This window comes from Leguminivora glycinivorella, chromosome 19 (assembly GCF_023078275.1).
Source record: "Leguminivora glycinivorella isolate SPB_JAAS2020 chromosome 19, LegGlyc_1.1, whole genome shotgun sequence".
NCBI classification, from domain to species: domain Eukaryota; kingdom Metazoa; phylum Arthropoda; class Insecta; order Lepidoptera; family Tortricidae; genus Leguminivora; species Leguminivora glycinivorella.
The window spans coordinates 5,209,022-5,233,605 of NC_062989.1; the positions used below are offsets into that span (position 1 = coordinate 5,209,022).

Consider the following 24,584-nt stretch of genomic DNA (forward strand, 5'->3'; position numbering starts at 1 on the left):
AACGCCGCGAAAGGTAGTCTGTGTGCGTAGCCGAATGCACTAAATGCAGCACGGGAAGCATGGTCGCGCGATAGACGATAAAATAGCAGGCCGTCCCTATCGCACTATTTGTAAGTGCGATAGCGACGGCCTGATATTTTATCGTCTATCGCGCGACCATGCTTCCCGTGCAGAAGTGGACATAGCGAAAGGTAACTACTTATCCATACCTCCTAGTGGGAATTGTGTTAGGATGTAAGCTATAAGTAAGATTTTATAACTTGTCTGTAAATATTATTGGTCTGTATCTGTTTTTTTCCCCAATAAAGAAAATAAAATAAAATTATAAATGGGAAAGTGTGTGTGTTTGTTTGTTTGTCCGTCTTTCACAGCAAAACGGAGCGACGAATTGACATGATTTTTTAAGTGGAGAGAGTTGAAGGGATGGAGAGTTACATAGGCTACTTTTTGTCTCTTTCTAACGCGAGCGAAGCCGCAGGCAAATGCTAGTAATACATAAATTAATATCATTTCTTCTGCAGTACAATGTTTGCTAGGAGTAAGATCACGTCTATACCTTAAATAAATGTTTTGCATAACGATAGTTATCTACTTTTTATGTTAATTAAAAAACTAAGTGATGAGCTGCGGTAATTTATGTTTTCAGCTCGTTGTAGATGTAGGAGCTAGACTACACTAATTATGGAATTTTATACAAAACAGTAAATAATTTTAAGGGATTTGTAGGCCTTTCAAAAGCATGATGATTTTTGTTTTAAAATTATAGAAAATAAGTAAATAGAACTTTGAGAACGAATTTCCTAGTAGGTATTTATATTTGCGATTTTGACAACTTATCCCAAGATTTGGCGTAGGCACTAGTTTTACGAAAGCGACTGCCATCACCTTCCTATCCGAAGGGTAACTTATTGGAATTAGTCCGGTTTCCTCACGAAAAGCGACTGGCAAATATCAAATGACATTTCGCACATAAGTTTCGAAAAACTCATTGGTACGAGCCGGGGTTCGAACCCGCGATCCCCGGATTGAAAGTCGCACGCTCCAGCCACACCGCACACCACCACACGAGCCAGCGCTTGAAGCGCTTTTGATCAGGATAGGATAGGTTCAGACGTAGTGAGGTGGTTTAGTGGCTCATAGACCATGGCGTTGGCGGTTATAAGCGGTTCGATCCCGGCCTTAACCACTGTAAGGTTAGTTCACTGTACTCTTTACTTCAATATTCAACTACTTTATTATTTCACGCATAATTAGTTCACTAACCTTGCACAACAACTGTCGTCGACTTATCTTCTTTCTCGCGTTCGACATAACGACATTAGACACACTCCATCAAAAACACAATCATCTCTTGCTCTGTGGAAACTGTGGTTTCCACTAACTAAAACTGTCTACTGATAATGCTGTTTGTCTCATAAACAAACATGATATTTGGATAATTTGATTAAAAGAGCAAACAGTCTGGCTTGGCTGATATCCAACTGAACAAGGCCTAAATACAATGTCGGGGATAAAGTAGATCGATGTCTTATTTGGGTGCTCCCCAAATGAAGCGTCATCGACAAAAGTGAGTCATTGACGAATTGATATTGGCAATAAAATAGCACCTTGTGAGGGTTTGGGTAATTTAACCAATCTCTAAAATGTACAAACATAAATGACGAGATAGTGAGGAGAATACTGACTTACTGAGTAGTGACATGTTCCTTCCTACTTACATAAATAGTAGGTACCTAATTACCTAGATGTAAGGTGATTCTAATGCATGTTTTATTAAAACGAGTTTATCCATTCCATTGCATAGGGAGCTTTTTATTTAGGTCGTTTTTTAGAGCGGAGGCAAACGCGCAGACGGATCGTCTGATGGTTAGCTATTACCGCCTGACACCCGGACCACCAGAAGGGTTGTCAAAGGTGCGTTTCCCCCAATAGTCTGGTTTACTCGTAGATACAATAATGCACCTGTTTGATTACTTACAGTGTCTGATACGTCCAGCATTTTGAGTATTTTGCAAAATGCTACCGTCGCATCATCGCTTCAGTGTGGTGGGATTGTGAAATCTGTAAAAGAAAAAAAAACATTTCTAGTTACATAATGTTATACTGTGTAATTAGGTATTCAATAGCTGAAATAGGTATTACGTTACCCTACTACCCTACCATACACTGATACATCCGTAAAAAGAGAGCTAGGTATCCAAGTAAGTCATTATGCAACTACACATATTAAATTCCCATTTTTCATCTTATCACCAATCGTCATTTTTGTTTTAACGTAACCATACGTAACGTAATTCTTAATGAATTTTACCAGATTTTTTATTTTATTTTTGTTTTACAAGATTTTTTATTTGACTTTTTGTATTCACGACACGTTCCAAAACTATGAAATGGTGAAAATAATTACAGGATTAACTTTAACGTATAGTTTGTGTATAATGTACATAATTAATAAAATATTTTACATAATTAGACCATTACATATTGCTTAGCTTATTTTTTCGATTCGTTTGGTTATCAACGATAGGCGTCTTGCGGGCAATTTATGAACGTACCCTCAGTCTAAACGTCAATGTCACACAACACAACTGTCAAGTGTCAAGAAAATGTGCTGTTGTGCTCTATAAACAAAAACAATACCTCTGAGCAGGTTGATCAACATGCTAAGGACGCTATTCGGATGGGAGTCAGTGTAGGCATAAACCATTACTCTCGAGACATTAGAGCCTCAGTGAAACCCTTAATGACTGAGGAATGGAACAATATTTGGCAGCAGTCGCGACAGATCAAAGGTCGACATTATGGGAATCTTCAACCAAATATTCCTCCAAAGCCATGGTTTTTTTCGAATAGGGCCTTTCCAAAAATAAATACGTCAATAATTACAAGATTAAGATTGGGGCATGTCTGCTCCCCGGTGTTTTTGGCCAAACTACGAATAAGAGACAGCTCGATTTGCGAGTGCGGCCTGGCTGAAGGCACAGTGGAACATTTACTACTAGAATGTCCTAAAATTTCTTGTCCACTATATAATGTAATCCCTACCAATGTGAGCCGTCCTATAAATATTAATTTCCTTTTAACACTAGTATTTTCTCCTCAATGTAAAATTCTTAATAACTTTTTAACAAAAAATAATATCAAATTATAATACCTGCAATACCTCCTTATATGTTTGAACACATAGGATACTATATATAAAAATATGTCCCGTTTCTTTTAGCAAAAAAAAAAAAAAAAACACCTTTGTATGTTGTATTTGTTGTAGTTTGTGTTTGTTTTAGATCAACGGGTTGGATGGGTATTTTACCGAACACGATCAAGTCTACCGTTAAATAAGTAAATATACTGGCACTGTCTTATCCAACCTTGACATTGGCAGAATCATCAAGAATTTGATGGAGGCCATAACACAAAAATTGAATTGAATTGAATACCTCTGAGCAAAGCTATGTAACATTCTTATCTGGTTTATTTACGTCTTGTGTTATATATACACTTTATTCTGTCGTGTGTAAGTGAAATAAACTGACGGAAAAACAGCGTTACCCTTAACCGGTAAGTAACCTCACGTTTTTCATTATTGTATTGTCACATACAGAAACTCACGCTTGTACTCACAAAATGGGTAGGCAGAGCACACGAAACTGCTCAAATTTTCAGTGCCACAGTTAACAAAAAGCGGATAGATAGAAACTGAAATTTTCAATAACAACTTAGGTACTTAATGTTTCACAACAACTTTATTTTTTTGCCTAATCTCTAGCAATGTTTTCTTATTAAAGTATGTGAATAATTATGTTATTATATCATGAATTACGTAGTTATTACAGCCGATCTGTAGTTTCCATTATTCAGATTCTGTGCTGATTTCAATCCACAATAGGTACTGTCTTTTTCCTTATCAATTATCAAACTTGTATTGTTAGATGCTAGGCAGACGTGGGAAAGTACAGTGTTTAAACAGGAACTACAGAAAACAAAAACATCTTTATTCTAAATAAGTGTTTACTATATAAATTAAAGAATTTAACCTGAAAAACTGTTTTAAAAACATACTATTGTCCTTGGTTAGCGCGATACCTAGTTACTTATAAAATAAAACTATAAAAACGGATTATATAGTGTATACTATATAATGAATTCACATTACTTCTCGATGTTTCGAACTCTTTACAGTAAATAAATAAATAATAAATAAATATTATAGGACATTTCTTACACAGATTGACTGAGGCCCACGGTAAGCTCAAGAAGGCTTGTGTTGTTGGTACTCAGACAACGATATATATAATATATAAATACTTAATATACATAGAAAACATCCATGACTCAGGAACAAATATCTGTGCTCATCACACAAATAAATGCCCTTACCGAGATTCGAACTCAGCACTGCGGCGCAGCTGGCAGGGTCACTTCCGACTGCGCCAGACAGTGTTCACAATCAACAGAAGACTGAGGAAGATTACAATGTGCCAAAACTACCCATATAGTACAATGAAACATATATTATATGTAATATTATGTATAAATCTAAATAATAATAAAAAAAAATAGTATAATATAAGTATATATTTTGGTTGATTTACAAAAAGGAAGTTGTGGAAATTGAAGACATAGGTAAAACTGTATTATGTATTTTATTTTATTTATTTGTCTGATTACACAAATTACATTATATTAATTTATTCATACCTGATATTTCAAACATGCTACCTACTTATGATAGTTCCTTCTAGTCAGTTGCAAATAGACTTAATTTAAAAAAAAGAAGGTATACATAGGCCATTTGGGCTTGCAAATGTCTAAAAACCAAAAGGAGCAATCATTGGGATCATCATGGTGCAAGGTGCAAGCATTTAGTATTATGTCTTTGTTCTAAACTTATATTAAAGATTTGTATGTAGAGTTATTTTGCAGTCTATCCACTGGCATTTTTATACTTCATGCAAATTATACAATCGCTGAAATCTACAAATGTGAGTGTGTTTAGTAAATCGTCCCACTTTGTTGGTTACCATCAGTGTACACCTCGGACACTGGCGATCAAATATATTGAAAGAGTCGCATTCCTAGCACACAGTATATCATCAGCAGCGTTCATATGCGCATTGTAATATGCCTACTTGAAAAATAAAAATTTCATTTTAATTTTCAGTCTTAGCTCGTGTAGGTGAACGCATACTATGCTTGTATGAGTGAAATATGACAGGTCGACTGTTCGCGTTTTTGACAGGCGATAACTGTGAGGTAACCGAGGGGGGAGAGGGGGTGGGCGGCACTTTCAGCGGGGAGCGGGAGTGGTCATACTGTATGATAGTACTCTTTATTATACTGTGATTAAGGCGAGATTTACTTACTGACGAAGCGGCTTTATAGCAATCGACAAAGTGGGACGTTTTCCCGTGCACACTCACAAATAATCAAATCATTTTCGACTTAAATAATTTAGTAAAAATAATATACATCATATATCTTCTGTTACTCCTATACATTGTTTAATAGCATTTGCTCCGCAAAAACTATGCTATCGCAAAAATCAAGGCGCATATTGCATAGTGACTGCCAACAGCTTGAGTGAGAATATAATGATTTTTTCCCCTCACTAGCTCGGAAACACGTGTTTTGTCCTTTAATACCAGCGGGTAAAAACGCATTTTATCCACTAGTGGGTAAAGTAATTTGACCTTGAATAAAGTCAAATTAACTGCTTTAAAATTGATAAAAGTAGGTGAATCTAGTAATAAAGATGATTTACGACCTGTGGAACTACTGGAAGCAGTGATAAACGCATTTTTGCGTTGTAGTTTCCTCGCTATAGTGAGGGGAAAAGTTTTGTGTTACACTCGGGTGCAAATGTATTTTACTTCTCGTGTGTTAAAAAACTCGCAAGTTCAGGATTCTATTCTCGTTTAACGATTCAACTATAGAATCCTTTCACTTGCTCGTTTTTCAATTCCACACTCGGCGTTAAAATACAACTTTGCCCCCTTGTATAACAAATAACTATTTTTAATATACTACTTCGGTGGCAAACAAACATACGCCCCGCCTGATGGAAAGCGGTCACCGTAACCTATGGACGCCTGCAACTCGTTGAGTGTCACATGCGCGTTGCCAACCCATTAAAAACTTGTACACTCCCTTTTGCTGTGTTAAGTACAGGGAGGGCTCGGGTTGCCGACGACTCAAAAGACAACAGCCGGAACAAATTAGTTCCGTAGGTCCTTCCGTCACCAGCATACCGCACCCTCGTTGAATGATATTGATATCACTTATCAATAAATAAATCTTACCCTTTAAGTACCTATCTCAATATTTGTGTAAAGGAAATATGTATAAATGATAAGTTTATATAGAATGATGCGGGAAGAATAATATTATGCGCGATAAAAAATATAGTCAAATACGTCTTAGTGTGTTTTCACATTATCAGTTCCGATATCGGATGTAGGAAGGATTTCAAAGGAAAAAATCAAATATGGCGGCGTAAATAAATGGGACATCGGTCCGACATCCGATATCGGATCGGATATTGTGAAAACGCACTTATTGCGGGACGAAACTTTAACTGTAGTTTAAAATTCTAAATTTTATCACACTTTTTCCATGCAAGTGCGACAGAGATATAGAAGTTGGCAACTATTGACATCTTGGTTAGGTTCCATGATAAGAATAGAGATTCATAGGTTTCGTAACTAATTATAATATTACTATAATGACGAGCAATGACGAGTCTATTGTTCTTATTGCAAGTGTTGCAACACATGTAACGTGACTGCATCTCATATTAACTAATAATCGATACGGTTTTTTTTCGTGATTAAGTTAATCACTGTCAGCTTTAATTAATGGACTCGATCCTTCCACTATAATGCGTAGAATATCAGTTAAATCACTCAATCAATATGTTTATATACTTATTGTTTTTATTTCCACTAAATTGGACTTCGCTAAGTTATTTAAGTACTTACAAATCAAACGACGCTGTATTTGGTATTTTGCATTGCTTTCCGTCCAAATCTGTCAATTTTGGGCATAAGAAATGTTGTAATACTCGTATGCCTTGTGGTGTGTGTCATCGACCATCGTCGCTACAAAAGATAGACATATTTTGTGCCTACGTGCGTTTTCACATTATCCGATCCGATATCAAATTTAGGACCGATATCCCGTACATTTAAGCCGCCATCTTTGATTTTTGTCTCTGAAATCCTTCCTACTTCTGAAATCGGATCGGATAATGTGAAAACGCACTAAGATTCAAAATTTCATACGTATGAATGAACTTAAATTAGTCCAATGTTTTTTTAGAAAACTACAAGTTTATATTAAAAATGGAAACAAAAAAGAAACGATGAGCCATCATAGGCACCGGTACCTTAGTGGTCAAGTCACACCCATATAGAGAAACGCGAACGCATTACTTCCTATGGGAACAGTTTTCACACCGGCAGGACTCGAAAATATCTACACGACTCTGGACCTTTATTCATTGACATAAGGTGGACAGAATTTTAGACTTGACTAGGCCCGCTATGGTGAGTCGATGCATTTGAAATTGAAATTATAGTATCTAACTATTTATCGAAACGGTTCGTGTAAATAGCGCACGGCATGCGCGGCCTGTTGCTGGAACTTGGCCTGCGCACTACCGTGTGCTTAGATTAATCTGTGGCGTGGTTGAGTCTTTTTGTTAATTTATAGAGTATTAGTTTCAACCGTCTTCGACGTGGGGGGCTACAAAGTGCTTCATTAAGTGTTTTCAATATTTTTAGGGGGTAGGGTGATAGGGTCTAATGCAGTGGGGGCAAAGTAGGTACGGCCCGCGCGGGCCAAATCCGGCCCGCGAAAGGATGTTATCCGGCCCTCCACCCGTCCTTCAAAATAGTGTGTGATATGGCCAGCGCCAGTAAGAATGCATTTTTGTCTAAATCTGGCCCTCTAAAATTGCTTCTTGGCCCCTGATGGAAAAAGTTTGCTCACCACTGGTTAATAAATGTGTACAAAATAACACATGTTGTATTGTGGATTGGCACAACGCACGTTTTGACGTTCCTTTTCCGTGCTATAACCACAGGTAAAGTAATTACTAAAATTATTGAAACTCTTAGTTGCCGAAAGGACCTCGGTTTTGTGGTATCTCTTTTGTACGGTAGTACAGTTTGACCGCTTTTCTAACATCAAGTACGGTACGACATTTTGGAATGTATAACCTAACTCTGACCCTCCTGTCTACAAAGCCCTTGGCTCAGAGGGTATCCGACAAATGTCAAATCTTAAATCCGGCACATCAGAACACATCAAACATAAGTTTATAAACGACATTGTAAATTGCAACTAATAATAGAGCTGACAAACATTACGCAATGCAGTTCTCGAGAACTTCTTAATCCGTGTTGCTTAGTGCCTTGATAATTAGTCTTCCTTGTGTTACCGCACTTACCGCAGGTTATTATCGATATGCAAATTGTTGTGTTTACAACACTTTTCTAGTTACATTGTGGGGCACTGTCTTAGGGACCGTCCACACTTAAGAGACGCATGTCCGCCGACGCGGAACGGACGTCAGCGCCACGCCGCCTGAATGTAATTTAAAAAACGTCTCCTCAGTACATTTTGTATAGGAAGGACGCGCAAGGGACGTCGCTTGGCGCGCGCCGTGCCGCCTGGGGCCTTCCTATACAAAATGTCTGTCGAGATCGTCGAGTGTGTCTGGCTTTCACATTTGCCCTGTTTAAACTTTACCACTAATCATGAGTAGCAAGTAACAAAAATATGAACTCGCAAGAACACCTGCGACAATGAGTAAAAGGGCCAAATGTGAAGGCCAGACACACTTCTCCTTACGATACTTACTCGTACCTACCCTAAATAATAGTTATTTGTTATACAAGGGGGCAAAGTTGTATTTTAACGCCGAGTGTGGAATTGAAAAACGAGCAAGTGAAAGGATTCTATAGTTGAACCACGAGCGAAGCGAGTGGTTCGAGAATAGAATCCTGAACTTGCGAGTTTTTTAACACACGAGAAGTAAAATACATTTGCACCCGAGTATAACACAAAACTTTTCCCCTCACTATAGCGAGGAAACTACAACGCAAAAAAATGCGTTTATCACTGCTTCCAGTAGTTCTACAGGTGGTAAATCATCTTAATTACTAGATTCACCTACTTTTATCAATTTTAAAGCAGTTAATTTGACTTTATTCAAGGTCAAATTACTTTACCCACTAGTGGATAAAATGCGTTTTTACCCGCTGGTATTAAAGGACAAAACACGTGTTTCCGAGCTAGTGAGGGGAAAAATCATTTGGTCACTGTCAGTGTCACCACGTCAATAGTGTAGCACTGCCTTCTATTACCCGCATATTTTCTGATCCCAATTGGGCCTAGTTTGCCTTCTGGGTTGGAAGTTCAGGCAGTTTGTCTCTAACTAGTGTCTATGACACTGGTAGGCAAACTTTTCTCATTGGGGCCAAAATTTGAAGGAATCTCAGAGGCGGGCCAGATTCACACCAAACTTACATTTTTAGGGTTCCGTAGTCAACTAGGAACCCTTATAGTTTCGCCATGTCTGTCTGTCCGTCCGTCCGTCCGTCCGTCCGTCCGTCCGCGGATAATCTCAGTAACTGTAAGCACTAGTAAGCTGAAATTTAGTACCAATATGTATATCAATCACGCCAACAAAGTGCAAAAATAAAAAATGGAAAAAAATGTTTTATTGGGGTACCCCCCCCCTACATGTAAAGTGGGGGCTGATTTTTTTTTCATTCTAACCCCAACGTGTGATATATCATTGGGTAGGTATTTAAAAATGAATAAGGGTTTTATAAGATCGTTTTTTGATATTATTAATATTTTCGGAAATAATCGCTCCTAAAGGAAAAAAAAGTGCGCCCCCCCCCCCTTATCATTCAACTTTTGAACCATATGTTTAAAAAATATGAAAAAAATCACAAATGTAGAACTTTATAAAGACTTTCTAGGAAAATTATTTTGAACTTGATAGGTTCAGTCGTTTTTGAGAAAAATACGGAAAACTACGGAACCCTACACTGAGCGTGGCCCGACACGCTCTTGGCCGGTTTTAGTTTTGCCACAAGTGTTGGCCGTATCACATCACACACTATTTTGAACGACCGGTGGCTGACCGGATGAAGTTCCTTTGCGGGTCGGACATGGCCCGCGGGCCATAATTTGCCCACCACTGGTCTATGACATCAAATCCTGGAAACTGTTTCCAAAGAGGACCCCTGGCTCTCAAGAGTTGTGGCAAAATGCCAGAATAACGCAAGGAGGAAGTAATGGAAGATATATGTAAAAGAATTTGTCAACGACCTTATCACAGGGATACATCGGATACTTATACCGTATCGGTATAGGCTACTAGACTCATATCGAATTTGGCACAATAAATGATTGTCTTCTGTAGTATTTGTCAACATAACTGTGTTGTTTTCGCCTGATTGCGTAAAAGTATACTTTAAAAATATTTTTTTCCGTTTTTAAGTCATTATAAAATATGGTAATATTTTATTTCGGTTAATTGGACATTACTTAATCATATAAGACTGACTTTAAAAAAGGGTCAAGTAGCCTATTGCATACCTATTGTGCGAGTATATATATATAATTTATGGTACGAGTACAGGATATGTAACGTAACCATATAACGTGTTAATATTTATTGTTCGAATTCCACCTTGCAATTATGGTAGAGAGATACAAAGCCGTCTCGTCTCGAACGTGAACTGATATCATTAATAGGTACAATATATCAATTATTAACGCCCGTAGAACTCTTAATCAACCTAAATAACATGTCATCATCATCCTTCTTGCGTTATCCCGGCATTCGCCGCGGCTCATGGGAGCCTGGGGTCCGCTTTGACAACTAATCTCAAGATTTGACATAGGAACTATTAAATAAAACTATGGAAACGGATTAAATCGCGTATAATGAATTTAAAATACATCCCGACGTTTCGAACTCTTTACAGCGTTAGCACCGTCGGCAAAGGTCTGCAGTCTCTGAACATGTCATGGATAAAGTCAATCATGCTATAAAGTTTAACAAGCCTCTGGTTCTGGCTAAGGAGAAGCGATATATACCCAGAATGTTGCGAGAGGCCATTGAGATCAAGAAATATCCAAACTTTAATAGAGAAGATGGCTTTACTTTACCACCGGCTTGGGATCCAGTAGTACATCTGATAATGGAACAAGCACGACGAAGGCTGTGAGGCATTTGTGTTGTATGGTGTTGGACATTTGCAGTTTGTTCTTTGTCAATTTTGTGTAGATTAATTGGTTAATTATTTTTTAACATAGTAACGGTAAATTTTTTGAATATTGCATAACTATAGCTTTATTAATAGTGTGTGAACCTGCCTTAGAAATCTATATTATTTGTGGTCATTCTATGTGGGTAGCTTTTGCACATTGTAATTTTTCCTCAGTCACCCGTTGACCACGAACGCTGTAAAGAGTTCGAAACGTCGGGATGTATTTTAAATTCATTATACGCGATTTAATCCGTTTCCATAGTTTTATTTCATGAGTAACTATCGCGGTAACCGAAGACAATATTATAGAAACTATTAGTTTTACGAAAGCGACTGCCATCTGACATTCCAACCCGAAGAGTAACTAGGCCTTATTGGAATTAGTCCGGTTTCCCCACGATGTTTTCCACGCGACTGGCAAATATCAAATGACATTTCTCACATAAGTTCCGAAAAACTCATTGGTACGGGCCGGAGTTCAAACCCGCGACCTCCGGATTGAAAGTCGCACGCTCTTAGTCTTACTGCTGGGCCACCAGCACTTTTTCGCAGCGCTTATAACATGTAAAGGTCAGTATTATTACTACATTCGATAATGATCTTACAATATTCAATAGGAATGTTAGTCTCGTGTCCACATTGTTATTCGCACGTGTACCGGTAATCATATGTGAGAAACATTGGTATTTACCTACTATAAATACAGCACAAGGTACATAAATAAAAAATGTCAAGGACACCAAGGAGATAAAAATAATCGAATTTTCGTCAGCCGAGATGAAATTATTTATTTACAACAAATAATTGCATCTCGTGGGGTAAATGCATTTCAAAATAAGTACATAAGTAATCTTATCAACGGAACATATTATGAAGTAAGCCCACAAATGGTGTCGCCGGAAGACCAGCGCTGACTGTATGGTTAGCATTATGCTGAGGCGGGACCATTTCGTGGTAAACGATAATTTTTATATTATGTTCTAATAATTAAATGTTTGTATTTTTAATACCTATTGTAATTTACCACGAATAAACGATTTCTAAACGATTTCTATAAGTATTTTAGAACCATGGTCAACCGGAACATTTGCTACCGGTGGGGTAACTGGGGTAAATGCGCCTATTGAAGATGTTTGCTAAACGGCTTAGGACTATGATAGCCATATAAATTTAACTTTGGTGACCATACTTTGAACGTAGAGGGTTGCAATAGTTCTATAATGTTCAGTTTAGAAGATATCTTCAAAAAACGCATTTAACGCACCAGACGCAAATACTCCACAGTATTGATATGATGGAAATGGTGATTTTTATGTGACTTTCGAAATTAGACAACTTTCGAAATTACCCCACCCATTGCACCTTATAACCAATTGACGATTCTTCAACCACAGTATAATAAAGAGTAATACCATCGTACAGCATGGCCACTCCCGCTCCCCGCTGAAAGTGCCGCCCACGGTGGGCGGCCCACCCCCTCTCGGTTATCTCATAGTTGCCGCCTAGAGATGGGTAGGGGTGAGTAAATACTGAGTATTTACCCGTAATTTACTCAAAGCACCGAGTAAATACTCGTATTTACTCATTTGGGTGAGTAGAAACTGTTACCTAAAAATAATTTAAAAAATGAGATTTAAGTAATTAGTCGTGTTTATTTTAACTGTGTGGACATGTTTAAATGATATTTATATTATTAGAAGCTTATGGGAGTCTTAGTTTGTCGAAAAAGAGGTAATCATTGTGAGAAAAAAATAGTGATAATTTTTAGTTAGCAGTTTTGTTTTATAAAAGCAGGTATTTACAGTAAAAGTATGAGACATAAATTAAATTGATGTTCTAGATAACGGCATGACGTTCGGAAGTGATTGTTAATGTGGCACTTACGACCTTTTATTAAGGGTTTTCTAAAGAAAACTCAAACATGGCTCAGCTGATGACGTTTAAAGTAAAAGTTTTGTGTTTTGTATTATATGGACAATAATTTGACGGTTTCTGGATATTTTTCGGACAACGAATTCGAAAGTTATAAAGGTATAAACATTATTTCGGCCTTAATTATCGTTTTATTCCAAAACTGTTCATATTATTAAAAAACTTTTTTAGAAACATTCAATTAATTTTTAAAGACCTATCAGATGATGTATAACACACTGGTAATTTCTGAATTTTATTTTTGTGAAAAATAGTTACATGTATGGAGAGCACGTCTTTAAAATAAAATTCATATAAATTTGATTACTTAACTTAGTAGCCGATAACAAAATACACCACTATTTCTAATTTGTATTTCCATTTCAGCACGCTAAATAGTTTATACCCACCAATTTGAGTAAAAACGAGTAAATACGGGTATTTTGAGTAAAAACTGAGTATTTACTCGATATTTACTCTTGAGTATTTACTCACTACCCATATGCCGCCTGTCAAAAATGCGAACAATCGACCTGTCATATTTCAGTCATACAAGCATTGGTACGCGTTCACCTACACGAGCTTAGACTGTGTCAACTGTGTGCTAGGAACGCGCCTCTTTCATATATTTGATCGCGTCCGAGGTGTGCTTCAACCATAGATGGTTGCATTTGTTCTAAAATGTTTCGTTTAGATCTCTCTTGTCACCCAGCGATGGTTCATTCAGACACTAGTTAAGTAGGTAACTCATATGAAAAGTCTTTTCAAGCCAAACATCGCCCTCCCAACGAGGAACAGTAACAGGACTTGAATCAATATTAAAGTCGGTTGGAATTAGCACGTGATAAAAAACGTGCGTCCGGTCGTTACCCTTCATTGAGTAAAAAGCCGTGTAGAGTTTTTTTATGGCGAGTTTGTAGCCTCGATATCAACCTCGGAGGAAATTGGCCACAGTCAATCAATCAATCAAATTTTATTTGCATATAAAACATAATACAATGCATGCAAACATAATTGTATCGCACATTATATTACTGGAAAATACATATACTTACTAAATAATACCAAAGACATATATAACTCCGTATAGACAGATAAAGTCTAAGAAAAAAACGTACCTCAGTACCATACAGAAAAAGGTACGGTGGCCTAGATCTTCCAAAGGTGGAGTACACTCAGCTAGATGGTGGCGCTAATATTATATTTGACATTTTAACATGTATCAAGCTAAGAATATGGGCCAAATATCGGGAGCTCGACAAAAATCAAAAAGATAATCACGGTCTATATCCCGGTCAATATAAGTCTAATGAAAATAACCGTGAATCAGTCAAAACTCTAAGTCTCTAACAAATTCTCTTATTATATTAAATAATATCTCGTCAGCTGTTGCGACTGCCGTCTTTTGCGAGTCGCGAACCGGTCTAACGGATTTATTATCTGGCTGACGCTGCTTTAACGCTTTTATTACTGAGGAGTTATTTTCATTCTCGGATGTGAGTAGAGCTCGGTTATATGGGTTTCCTGATGATCAATCCGTCAAACGAATTCTATTCCTATAATTATATTGTGTTACATACCAAATGAAAGCGCTTATTATAAGCATCTCAAAAATGTTATTTCCATTTTTTTTTCTTGTCCTGGATAGCAGTCTTTCAAGCCCTACCATGTGACTCCCCCCTGGGGCCTGGGCATTGACCACGTGATGACCTCCCCCCCCGCGCACGAACCTGGATCCGCCCTCCTAATGGTGCCATCTACCCCTTACCAACCGGAAAAACGGGAGTTGCTAACTTAATTTTCAATATTAATGCCCGCTAACAACCTCACGATCGTATCAGCTTTGCCAACTCCTTCAGCAAACCTTAGCCAACTCCTTCAGCAAACCTTTGCCAACTCCTTCAGCAAACCTTAGCCAACTCCTTCAGCAAACCTTAGCCAACTCCTTCAGCAAACCTTAGCCAACTCCTTCAGCAAACCTTTGCCAACTCCTTCAGCAAACCTTAGCCAACTCCTTCAGCAAACCTTATAGTCCGTTGCTTCTGGAAAGTTATGTATGAAAATGTTGGCATAATTAATGGAAGATTTTTTTAAATTGGGATATGTACATTACAGGCCGAAGTTATTTTTCATCAACCCTCCCCATCCCTCCCCCCTCTGCGTCACCCCTCTTCCCCCCCTTAAATAGCCGAAAATGCGGTTTTTCGCGATTTCTGACAAAACCGTTGTAGATACAGAAAAAGCGTGTAGGAAAAAAGTAATCCTTGATAAATTTACTACAAATCGTTCATTGACACTTTGGTTCTAGCACTTATAGGTTTCGCGTGATCCATCACGAAAGTTGGTCCTTTACTGCAATTTTCTTTAGTGAATGTTAAGTTTTCTCCCAAATTGCTTACGAAATCTGTTTGATATTACTAAAATATTATAAACTGAAAATGAATTTCAGGGGGAAAAATCACTACCATGGGTGGGACTTGAACTCACGGCTACTGGATTGATACTCCAGGGCTCTACCAACAGCTACCAAAAGCTCATCCCCAGTCATAGATACACTATATAGATCAATGGTACTCCTAGCGACTACGACCGTGAAAATATTACGTCTTAAATAGTTACTGGAATTCCAAGACATATTGGAAATTCCACCCATGGTAGTGATTTTTCCCCCTTAATTTTATTTTAGTCATGAGTTACAATTATTTTAGTTATATCAAACAAATTTCGACGATTTCGTATGCATTTTGGGCGAAAACTTAACATTCACTAAAGAAGATTGCAGCAAAGGACCAACTTTCGTGACGGATCACGCGTAAACTATAAGTGCTAGAACCAAAGTGTTAATGAATGATTTGTAGTAAATTTATTAAGGATTACTTCGTTCCTACGCGCTTTTTCTGTATCTTCAACAGTTTTGTCAGAAATCGAGAAAAACCGCATTTTCGGCACTTTAAGGGAGGGTAGAGGGGTGACGCAGAGGAGGGAGGAGTGGGGAGGGTTGATGAAAAATAACTTCGGTCTATAACGTACATATTTCAATTTAAAAAAAACCTTCCATTAATTATGCCGTAATTTTAGCTAATTTCCCCCTGCTATTAGCCAACTCCTTCAGCAAACCTTTGCCAACTCCTTCAGCAAACCTTTGCCAACTCCTTCAGCAAACCTTAGCCAACTCCTTCAGCAAACCTTTGCCAACTCCTTCAGCAAACCTTTGCCAACTCCTTCTACAACCTCGTCCTTTTTACACATCGCCCATTGTATGTCGAAACAAAAGTAATCGCACTCAAAACTATTTCAATAGACTTCAAATGGCTTTATTATGTTTATGTACCAATAAATTGTGTCTTGAATAGAAACTACACAATATAAATGAGTGGAATAAGGAAATTACTTTAACCTTTATGCTGTATGTTTATGTTTTATATGTGTTGTTAAGTAAATAGATGTAGTTATTAGTAGTTATATTATACAGGGTGTAAACCTAATACGGGCGAACCTCTTAACGGTGGTGAGTATAGGACGTATAAAATGTAATTAGATAACTTTTACTTAAAATTGAAATATTTTTTTATCCATACAAATTAATTCGGCCCGCAACGTAATGCAAACACAGACACACTCCCGTTAAACGCTCGTTGACAGTTGTCATTGATTGTCATCGCAACCACGTTTACAGTACGTACATTGCTGCTGAGATTTTTTCAAAAAATCATTAAGGGGTGAAAATTAAGAGTAAATCAAAAACACCTCTTAATTAATGATAACAATATTGAATTATACGCCTGGTTTCATTTATCGCCCTTATTACGTTTACGCGCTGTATAAGTATAATAATTAGTAAGCATAGTACCTATTGGCAAGGAGCAAAGTTGATAGAGGGTACACATAATCATATGGGAAGGCATAATGCCATTGGCAGTAATTGGAACAAATTTTACTAGATAATATGCGCGCGGTCTGTTGCCGGAACTTGGCCTGCGCACTGCCGTGCGCTTTAATTTAACGTTGAAGTTGTGCACTTTTTTTTGCCAGTTCGAGATATTTCGGCATTTGAAAATTCGCTTTTTGGCTAGTGCACATTTATTATTTCCAAGAAAATAATTAAAAGTTAGTTTAGCTTTATACATAGTTAATAGTTTGTTTCGCCACACCAACTTGTAAAGGTCCTCTTGAGTCTTCGAAAAAACAAAATATATCATTCACTAGATAATTAATTTGCGTAGAGGATCGATCCTTTTGTATTCGATAAAATAAAATAATATTTTAATTTGTCAGGAAATGCAAACATAATCGTGTTATTGATTATTAATGAATCTGCACACTTAATGTATCCGAACATATCTTGAATTAAGTAGCTACTGTAGCTAGGAATCTATCTGACAAGTTATAAGCTTTAGAGCATCTCTACACACTCAGCTACTTTTCAATTCAATTCAATTCAATATATTTATTTCGAAACTACTTACTTACTTTACTTTTGAGCGTCGGCGTCAAATATAGCGCCATGGAAAATGGCGTCGTCGCGCAGGCCCCGTAGCCAAATGGCATGTCTACGACGCGAAACGAAAACGAAACGCCGCGAAAGGTAGTCTCGTTCTGTCGCGCCAATACGCAAGAGTGATAGAGATAGATATCTTCGAGCGTTTCGTGAGCGTTTGCGCATTCGGCTACGCACGTTGCGCCAACGATGCGTCGACCAGCATCGTCAAAGATAACTAGACGCAGACGCTCGGGAGACTAGTGTGTGTAGACCTTTATTCCGTTGTACAAGTTTTTTCACACGGATATATAATAAATTTCAAAAAGCCGATTAATTAATGTAAGATTGCGGACATGTAAATCATAATTGGCTAACGGCATTACTGTGACGTCACGGATTGATCAATGCCATGCATTTGATCGGCCGACCTAGGCTAACTACGTGATGTCATTACCATATACCTGTTGTATGAACGAAAACATGTTAATCTGTTGTTTTAAGAGCTTGAGACATTTTGAAAAAAAAATGTTATCTGTCGGTTCCACTTCCACTACACCCCCGGTCCTCTTACACTACAGTAAATGCTTCCTAGGCGAAATAGGTATGTATTCAAGGGTTACGAAACCAAGAACCCACGTTATAAATAAAGCGTTAATACCTTGTGTAAACTGTTAGAACGTTGATAGTAAAAATAAATCGCGCTCGACTTGGCGGGAGCACTGCCGTGCCCCCAGATTGATTGTTATTAGTTAAGTGTCGGTAAGTCGGTATCTTGTAAAAATATTTAGTCTGTACTGTAAGTGAAATCTCACAGGTTGTAGTAGACGGCCCCATACATTTCACGACTCTTTTTGGATATAATGTACTATAGCTGCAACCTTTCAGCCTTATAATAATTCAAATGAGCCTTAACGGTCCGAGATGACACGATAGGACGAAGGTCATTGACTTATAAAAGCCTTCTTTCAAGTCAAATTAAGCCTTACAAAAAATTCATAAAGTACATTATGAGCTTTTTTCACACACAATGATTTAAAAACTGACTATAAGGCACTGGTCCCATCGCGAGCTAGTAAGCTATGAGCTATCGGCTATAAAAACGAACAAAAGATAAGAGCTCCCGTGCAAATAAAAGAGACACGGCGATATTGATAGCTCACCGCTGGGCGAGTAACTATAAATAAACATCGCCGTGTCTCTTTTATTTATGCGGGAGTGATTATCTTTTGTTCGTTTTTATAGCCGATAGATCATAGTTTACTAGCTCGCGGTGGGACCAGTGCCTTAAGTCAGCATATTAATGCTGCAAAAAATATGTATGTGACACCGTGATATACGAAATATTATGAGTCTTATAACAGAAGTGACGGTATAATGTATGTGGCTAATGGCTATAACATTTTGAAGAAGGTGAATAATCTTTCCGATAAATATGCTGACAGTACTCAGTCTCAGTACTCAGGGTAAACTCAGTCGGTGACACGCCTAATTCGGTGAAACAACCAAAAATCGTCTTTCGGAATAGTGCTTCAAAGCTTGTATCACCGAATTAGGCGTGTCACCGAATGAGGCGAGTTTACCCTATCATCATCATCATCATTTCAGCCATTAATCGCCCACTGCTGAGCATAGGCCTCCCTTCGTGTACGCCACTTATCCCGGGCCTGGGCTAATCTCATCCAGAAGTGCCCCGCAGTTTTCAGTTTACCCTATCTTAGGTACCTACTTATTGGCGTTTTTTTTTTACCCAAACTCGATATGTGTTGTGTGTTAACTTTTTTTGACATCTGAATTCATCATTAGAACAGATCTATATTTTTTCATTGGAATAACGAGGATCAGTTCAAATAATATAGAGAGTGAGTTGTGAGACTTGTGAGATATTAAGTACAAAATAATATACCTACAGAAGTACAGAAAGAAGTATCGTACCTGTACTGTATGGTATCGGTGAATTCCATTTCCCAGACCTATTTTTATTATGACTAAGTAGCTTGACAATAGTAATGAAATGAAAATGATGTATCATCTAACAACCTACACATGTATAATTGCAGACATCGCGTACAGTTTTTGCTTTAGTTGTGCTTTGTACAGAAACTGAACGTTCAATGTCAATATAATACCAATCCAATAGACACATCAGTTGTGAGCCTAGGGTTCTAAAATGAAGTTAGAACACGAGGGTCTACCTAATCGGCTTCTAAAATAGTTATAGCGCTGTATTTCGCCACATAATTTTTTAAGTCCCTGGTATTTCAAAGTTCTGGTTTTGACAACCGCGTAGTACAGCGCCATCTAGGCCACCTATTAAATACAATAAATATCATAGAATATGCAGAAAACGTAGGATGCTGAAGAAAGCTTGTCTTCTGGGTACACAAATACACACTACATGGAGTACATGGTATACAGATACATAAATACATTGAAAATACCCACAAAACACCCTTGACTCTTCAAATAGATATCGTACCGGAGTTCGTTCCTAAGAGCATCAGTTTCATAGGCAAGGTCCCTAACTCCCTGGGTAACCATTAACCAATAAGGCTAACCCAGTCGCCCATAACCAAAAATCTGTTAGATTCGAAGGACTTAGTCATAGTCATATTTTACAAATTGTAATAAACGTGATGATATTTTTATGGATTCTTCATAACGGATAGATATTTAATTTCAAGAATGAGGAGGCACACTGTCATTTTATCCCGCCAGGCGGCGCCTGTGCAAGTGCCTAGGCACTGTCATTCATATGTGAGAAAGAAAAAAAATCATCTCCTCGCTTTCACGTATGAAATTCTTTATCTGTGCAATGGTGGCGCCATCTGTCATAACCTTTAAGTGTGCCTCGTCATTGAATTATAATTTAGACACATCAACGAGAATAAAGCCCCAGACACACTGCCACTACTGCCAGTGCCACTGAAACTATATTTGAGAAAATTGTATGTAATTCCCAGCCATAATGCTACAAAATAACGCTGATTGTCAGATAACGATGACTCCATTCAGTTTGTGAATTAAACTTCCTTTTTTATAATTATGTTTTATTGTGCACGTATTACCTGTGTTGTTCAATAATTGTGACCTTACGATGCTCAAAGGCATGTGACATTATAAGTAATTGGATAGCATTTAGTAATACAATCTCGTGATTCAAAAATACGGAAGTGTATTTTTAACCTTACTATAAAGTTGGGACCAAATCTATTAAAAGCACTTTTTGCAAATCTAGACTTGGCACATATAACTGATTTATAAAAAAGGTCTTGATATTTGTAAATCATCAGGTATACATATGTACATATTATATATTGTAAATGTATCATAAAAATGCAGACCATATAACGGAAGTTCATAAAAAATATGTCTATGGGTATTAGGTGTAGTAAATGTTCTAAATTTATTATAGGTAATTAGGTATTCACTAAATCACCACCATCCTTGCGTTATCCCGGAATTTGCCACGGCTCATGGGAGCCTGGGGTCCGTTTTGACAACTAATCCCAAGATTTGGCGTGGCCACTAGTTTTACAAAAGCGACTGCCATATCTGACCTTCCAACCCAAAGGGTAAACTAGACCTTATTGGTATTTACTAAATATGGTTTACAAATGTTTCACAGAGCATCGGCAACGGCGTCTAGTCAACTGTGTAGCTGCTGCTCCACGAAGCTTGGCGTTTTCCAATGGAAGACGTTAGGTGTGGGGTGGCCTTTAACGTGTGGCTTCTGATTATTTGTTGACATAACATGTCACGCGCGATAAGCGAGATTGTGACAAATTATGATAGATACGCTAGGACGAGTTACACTAGCCTAGTTTAGCTTCCTTTGGCCCGTATAATGCGTTCTACCTAATATAATATATACTTGAATATACCTTCGGATATCTGCGTTAATCTTGTATATCGTTGTACTTTTTTTAAAAGGTTAGAAGTTACTAAATTGTCTATGCAGCTGAACTAAACATATTAACCTTAGTAGAGCCATTAACGTATTAGTGGCAAATGAAGTAATATTTTAAACAAGTGTCTCAAACGTGTTTATTTCGACAGCCGGTTTTATTATTTTATTTATTGACACAAGTTTTACATTCTCACAAACATAAGATTATTACATAAAATTTTCTCTATTCCATTTTACGAAAAGTAAAAAGTTACATATTATTATATCTGGCTAATGTGATTATTTCTATGAATTTACAGCTAAATGAAGTTGAAGGGTCAAAATGAAATGAATACATTTTCCACTTTATTGTAACGGCGCAGAGTTTACTACAGTATGCATAGTTTTGATCGCGCTATGCATTTGCAAACACTGAACGGAAGTCACATGCCAAACGCCATGTGAGAATAATCGCATGGGACTGTCGTATTTCTAATGCATGCGACGCGAATCGCCTCCACCAAACCACCAATAAATCCATTCAATAAGTATAAGTACATACATGACTGACGACCGGTCTGGCGCACAGGCGCAGTCAGTAGTGACCCTGCCTGCTGCACCGCGGTCCCGGGTTCGAATCCCAGTAAGGGCATTTATTTGTGTGATGAGCACAGATATTTGTTCCTGAATCATGGATGTTTTCTATTTATATATGTATGTATTTGTATATTATATATATCGTTGTCTGAGTAGCCACAACACAAGCCTTCTTGAGCTTAACGTGGGCCTCAGTCAATCTGTGTAAGAATGTCCTATAATATTTAATAATATTTAATTTAATATTTATACATAAATACATGGATGCATTCCCTACGCACATGGAACCGTTCAAGTTTCAGTGTCACTCTTTCCATTTAACGGGTTGAAATGAATGGCCCAGAAGGACCCGATGCATGAAAGAGACAACAACACCTGTGGAAACGACGGCTTAGGACTGTGCTGTGCTGCTTTCCGGACGAAGTAGTGTATTGAACAGCGCGTATAAAGTGAAATTGAAACTTTAGAGAGCCGCAACGCAAAAGAACTTGCTACTCGTTTATGTCCTTTGAAAGCGATACGGCAGCTTCTGTGAGTGCCTACGCTGATTGTACTAATTCAGGGTAAGTATACGTAGCCAAATGTACAAACGCTAACGATAATATCGTTCGTTAGCTCTCGCTCCTCCGTATTTACGCGTCAAGGCATCAAACGATTGTACGTGTGTCTATAAGATTTAAAATCCGTCGCTCTCTGTCGATGTCGTTTGAATACCTATGTAATGTAACAGCAAGTGCCCGACCATGACCTTAGGTTTTAGATCTAATTCTTGCAAGGTTACAAGAGAGGTATTCTCTAGCTAAACATAGTTCGTATATACACATATCACTTTTTCCTGGTTTTACATAGTCACTAAATATGCTAAGTATCAGGAATGTGGCCGTATATGCAACATGGAATATTAATACGTTGCGGCACGAGCACTTTTGGTTTCGAGCACAGAACTAGATTTAGATAGAAGAAACAAGTTCATCTATTTGTATGGCGGCCGAGCGTGTCAGATTTTGTACTGAAGTTGTTACTTGCCTGTGTTTTTAAATATGTCTCAGGCCTCTAAGTGTTCATAATTTTTGTGTTGTTGTAATTAAATATCACGTAACGAGGCATTTTTAATGTTTTTCTTGACTTCAACTTACAAAATCTGACGCACGAAAGCTGCAAGCTGCGATTAAAGACGGACAACTCAGTGGATTTCACTGAGTTCATTTGACACGCTAAGTTAGATACGTTTGCTTGATCTATGGTATATATGACATCTGTGGTTTCGAGGCTGATTAGGCCCATTGTGCACGCGTTACATTTGTTTTTCCGTGTCAATGGGGCTGCGCTGGTAACACATTTTTAATTTTTATTGTCATCAGTGTGTTATCGATTTGAGCACACTCTGAATTTTAGTTCATTTGTTATATTATATTATATATTACGTAGTAGTTCTGTCTGCATTGATATCCGTTGTCGATGTCGTGTCTCGTTTAACACACTGTGTTCGGGAGGGTGCAGGAGGTCACTTTTGCGTTTCTCCTACGGCGACTGTGGCAGTCTTTCCGCGCCCGTCCATTGTCGACGTTTTGAGGACCATTGTGTATCAGGTCAGGTGTAGTAGGCAATTTTTATCCTAACCTAGCTACCTCTACCTATCCCTGGAATATCGTTTGAGCCGGTCGGGTTTCGAGAACGCGAACAGCAGTTTAAGCTGGCGCTGGCGTATGCTGCGACTAGATTTACCAGGGCATTGGTCCCATCTTGCGGTTATCACACTTCATTGCTGTCATTTCACTTGAACGGAGAAGACATGTGGGATGTGGGATTCAATCATTAGGATTCTTCTTCGCTTCGCAGGATTATAAGCATTTATTGTTTACGCCACTTATACGGGTCTTGGGCTAGCCTCATCTAGAAGTGGTCCATCAAACGAGCTTGTGAACGTAGTCAATTCCTTCCGAAAGTACCACCAACCCGTTAAAGTTTGGTCTACCTGACCGCTTACATATTTTAATTTTTTATTATTCCAATTTGCACTAGATAAGTAATTCGCAAATAAAGCACCTGTTATTTAATCCACCTTCCCAAGTACATGCAATCGAACCCATGTTAAATGAAGTTACACTTTGCATAAATCTCTTGTGGCGGATTAAATCGCAAACACCCACATAAAACTACTTTCTATTTTCTAAAGATTAAGGTTTATTTCTAAGCGTAGTGTAACGTGTGTCGGAGTAACCGCACTGTGCGGAAGTCTGAAAGCAATAAAGTGTGAGACATTGATTTAAAAGCAACTGCTTTGCCGTTAGACTGGGTAACTAGGTATACTACTCAGGGCTGTAAGGACTGGACACACGTAATGTCGAGTAGCCTCTATTGAGACGTGGCTTACGTATATTGATGCTGACTGTACCTTTTAAAAGCATATCTGCTTGCC

At 37.9% G+C, this 24,584-nt stretch overlaps 2 protein-coding genes across 3 annotated transcripts in view; one reads left to right on the plus strand and one right to left on the minus strand.

Moving 5' to 3' along the window:
• LOC125236848 (calcium release-activated calcium channel protein 1-like) overlaps positions 1–24,584 on the minus strand; it is a 130,463-nt gene that overhangs the window by 78,288 nt on the left and 27,591 nt on the right. Inside the window, exon 2 of one of the 2 annotated variants that reach the window (XM_048143786.1) lies at positions 1,979–2,061. In XM_048143786.1, the coding sequence (XP_047999743.1) occupies positions 1,979–1,999 (21 nt within the window). In that variant the 5' untranslated portion in view covers positions 2,000–2,061. Of the gene's footprint in view, positions 1–1,263; positions 1,314–1,978; positions 2,062–24,584 lie in introns of those variants that run through there. The other variant, XM_048143785.1, reaches the window with a different exon arrangement.
• LOC125236849 (methyl-CpG-binding domain protein 4-like) overlaps positions 3,487–24,584 on the plus strand; it is a 58,973-nt gene continuing 37,875 nt past the window's right edge. Inside the window, exon 1 of the mRNA XM_048143788.1 lies at positions 3,487–3,558. The gene's annotated coding sequence lies outside the window, so the exon portion shown is untranslated. The remainder of the gene's footprint in view (positions 3,559–24,584) is intronic.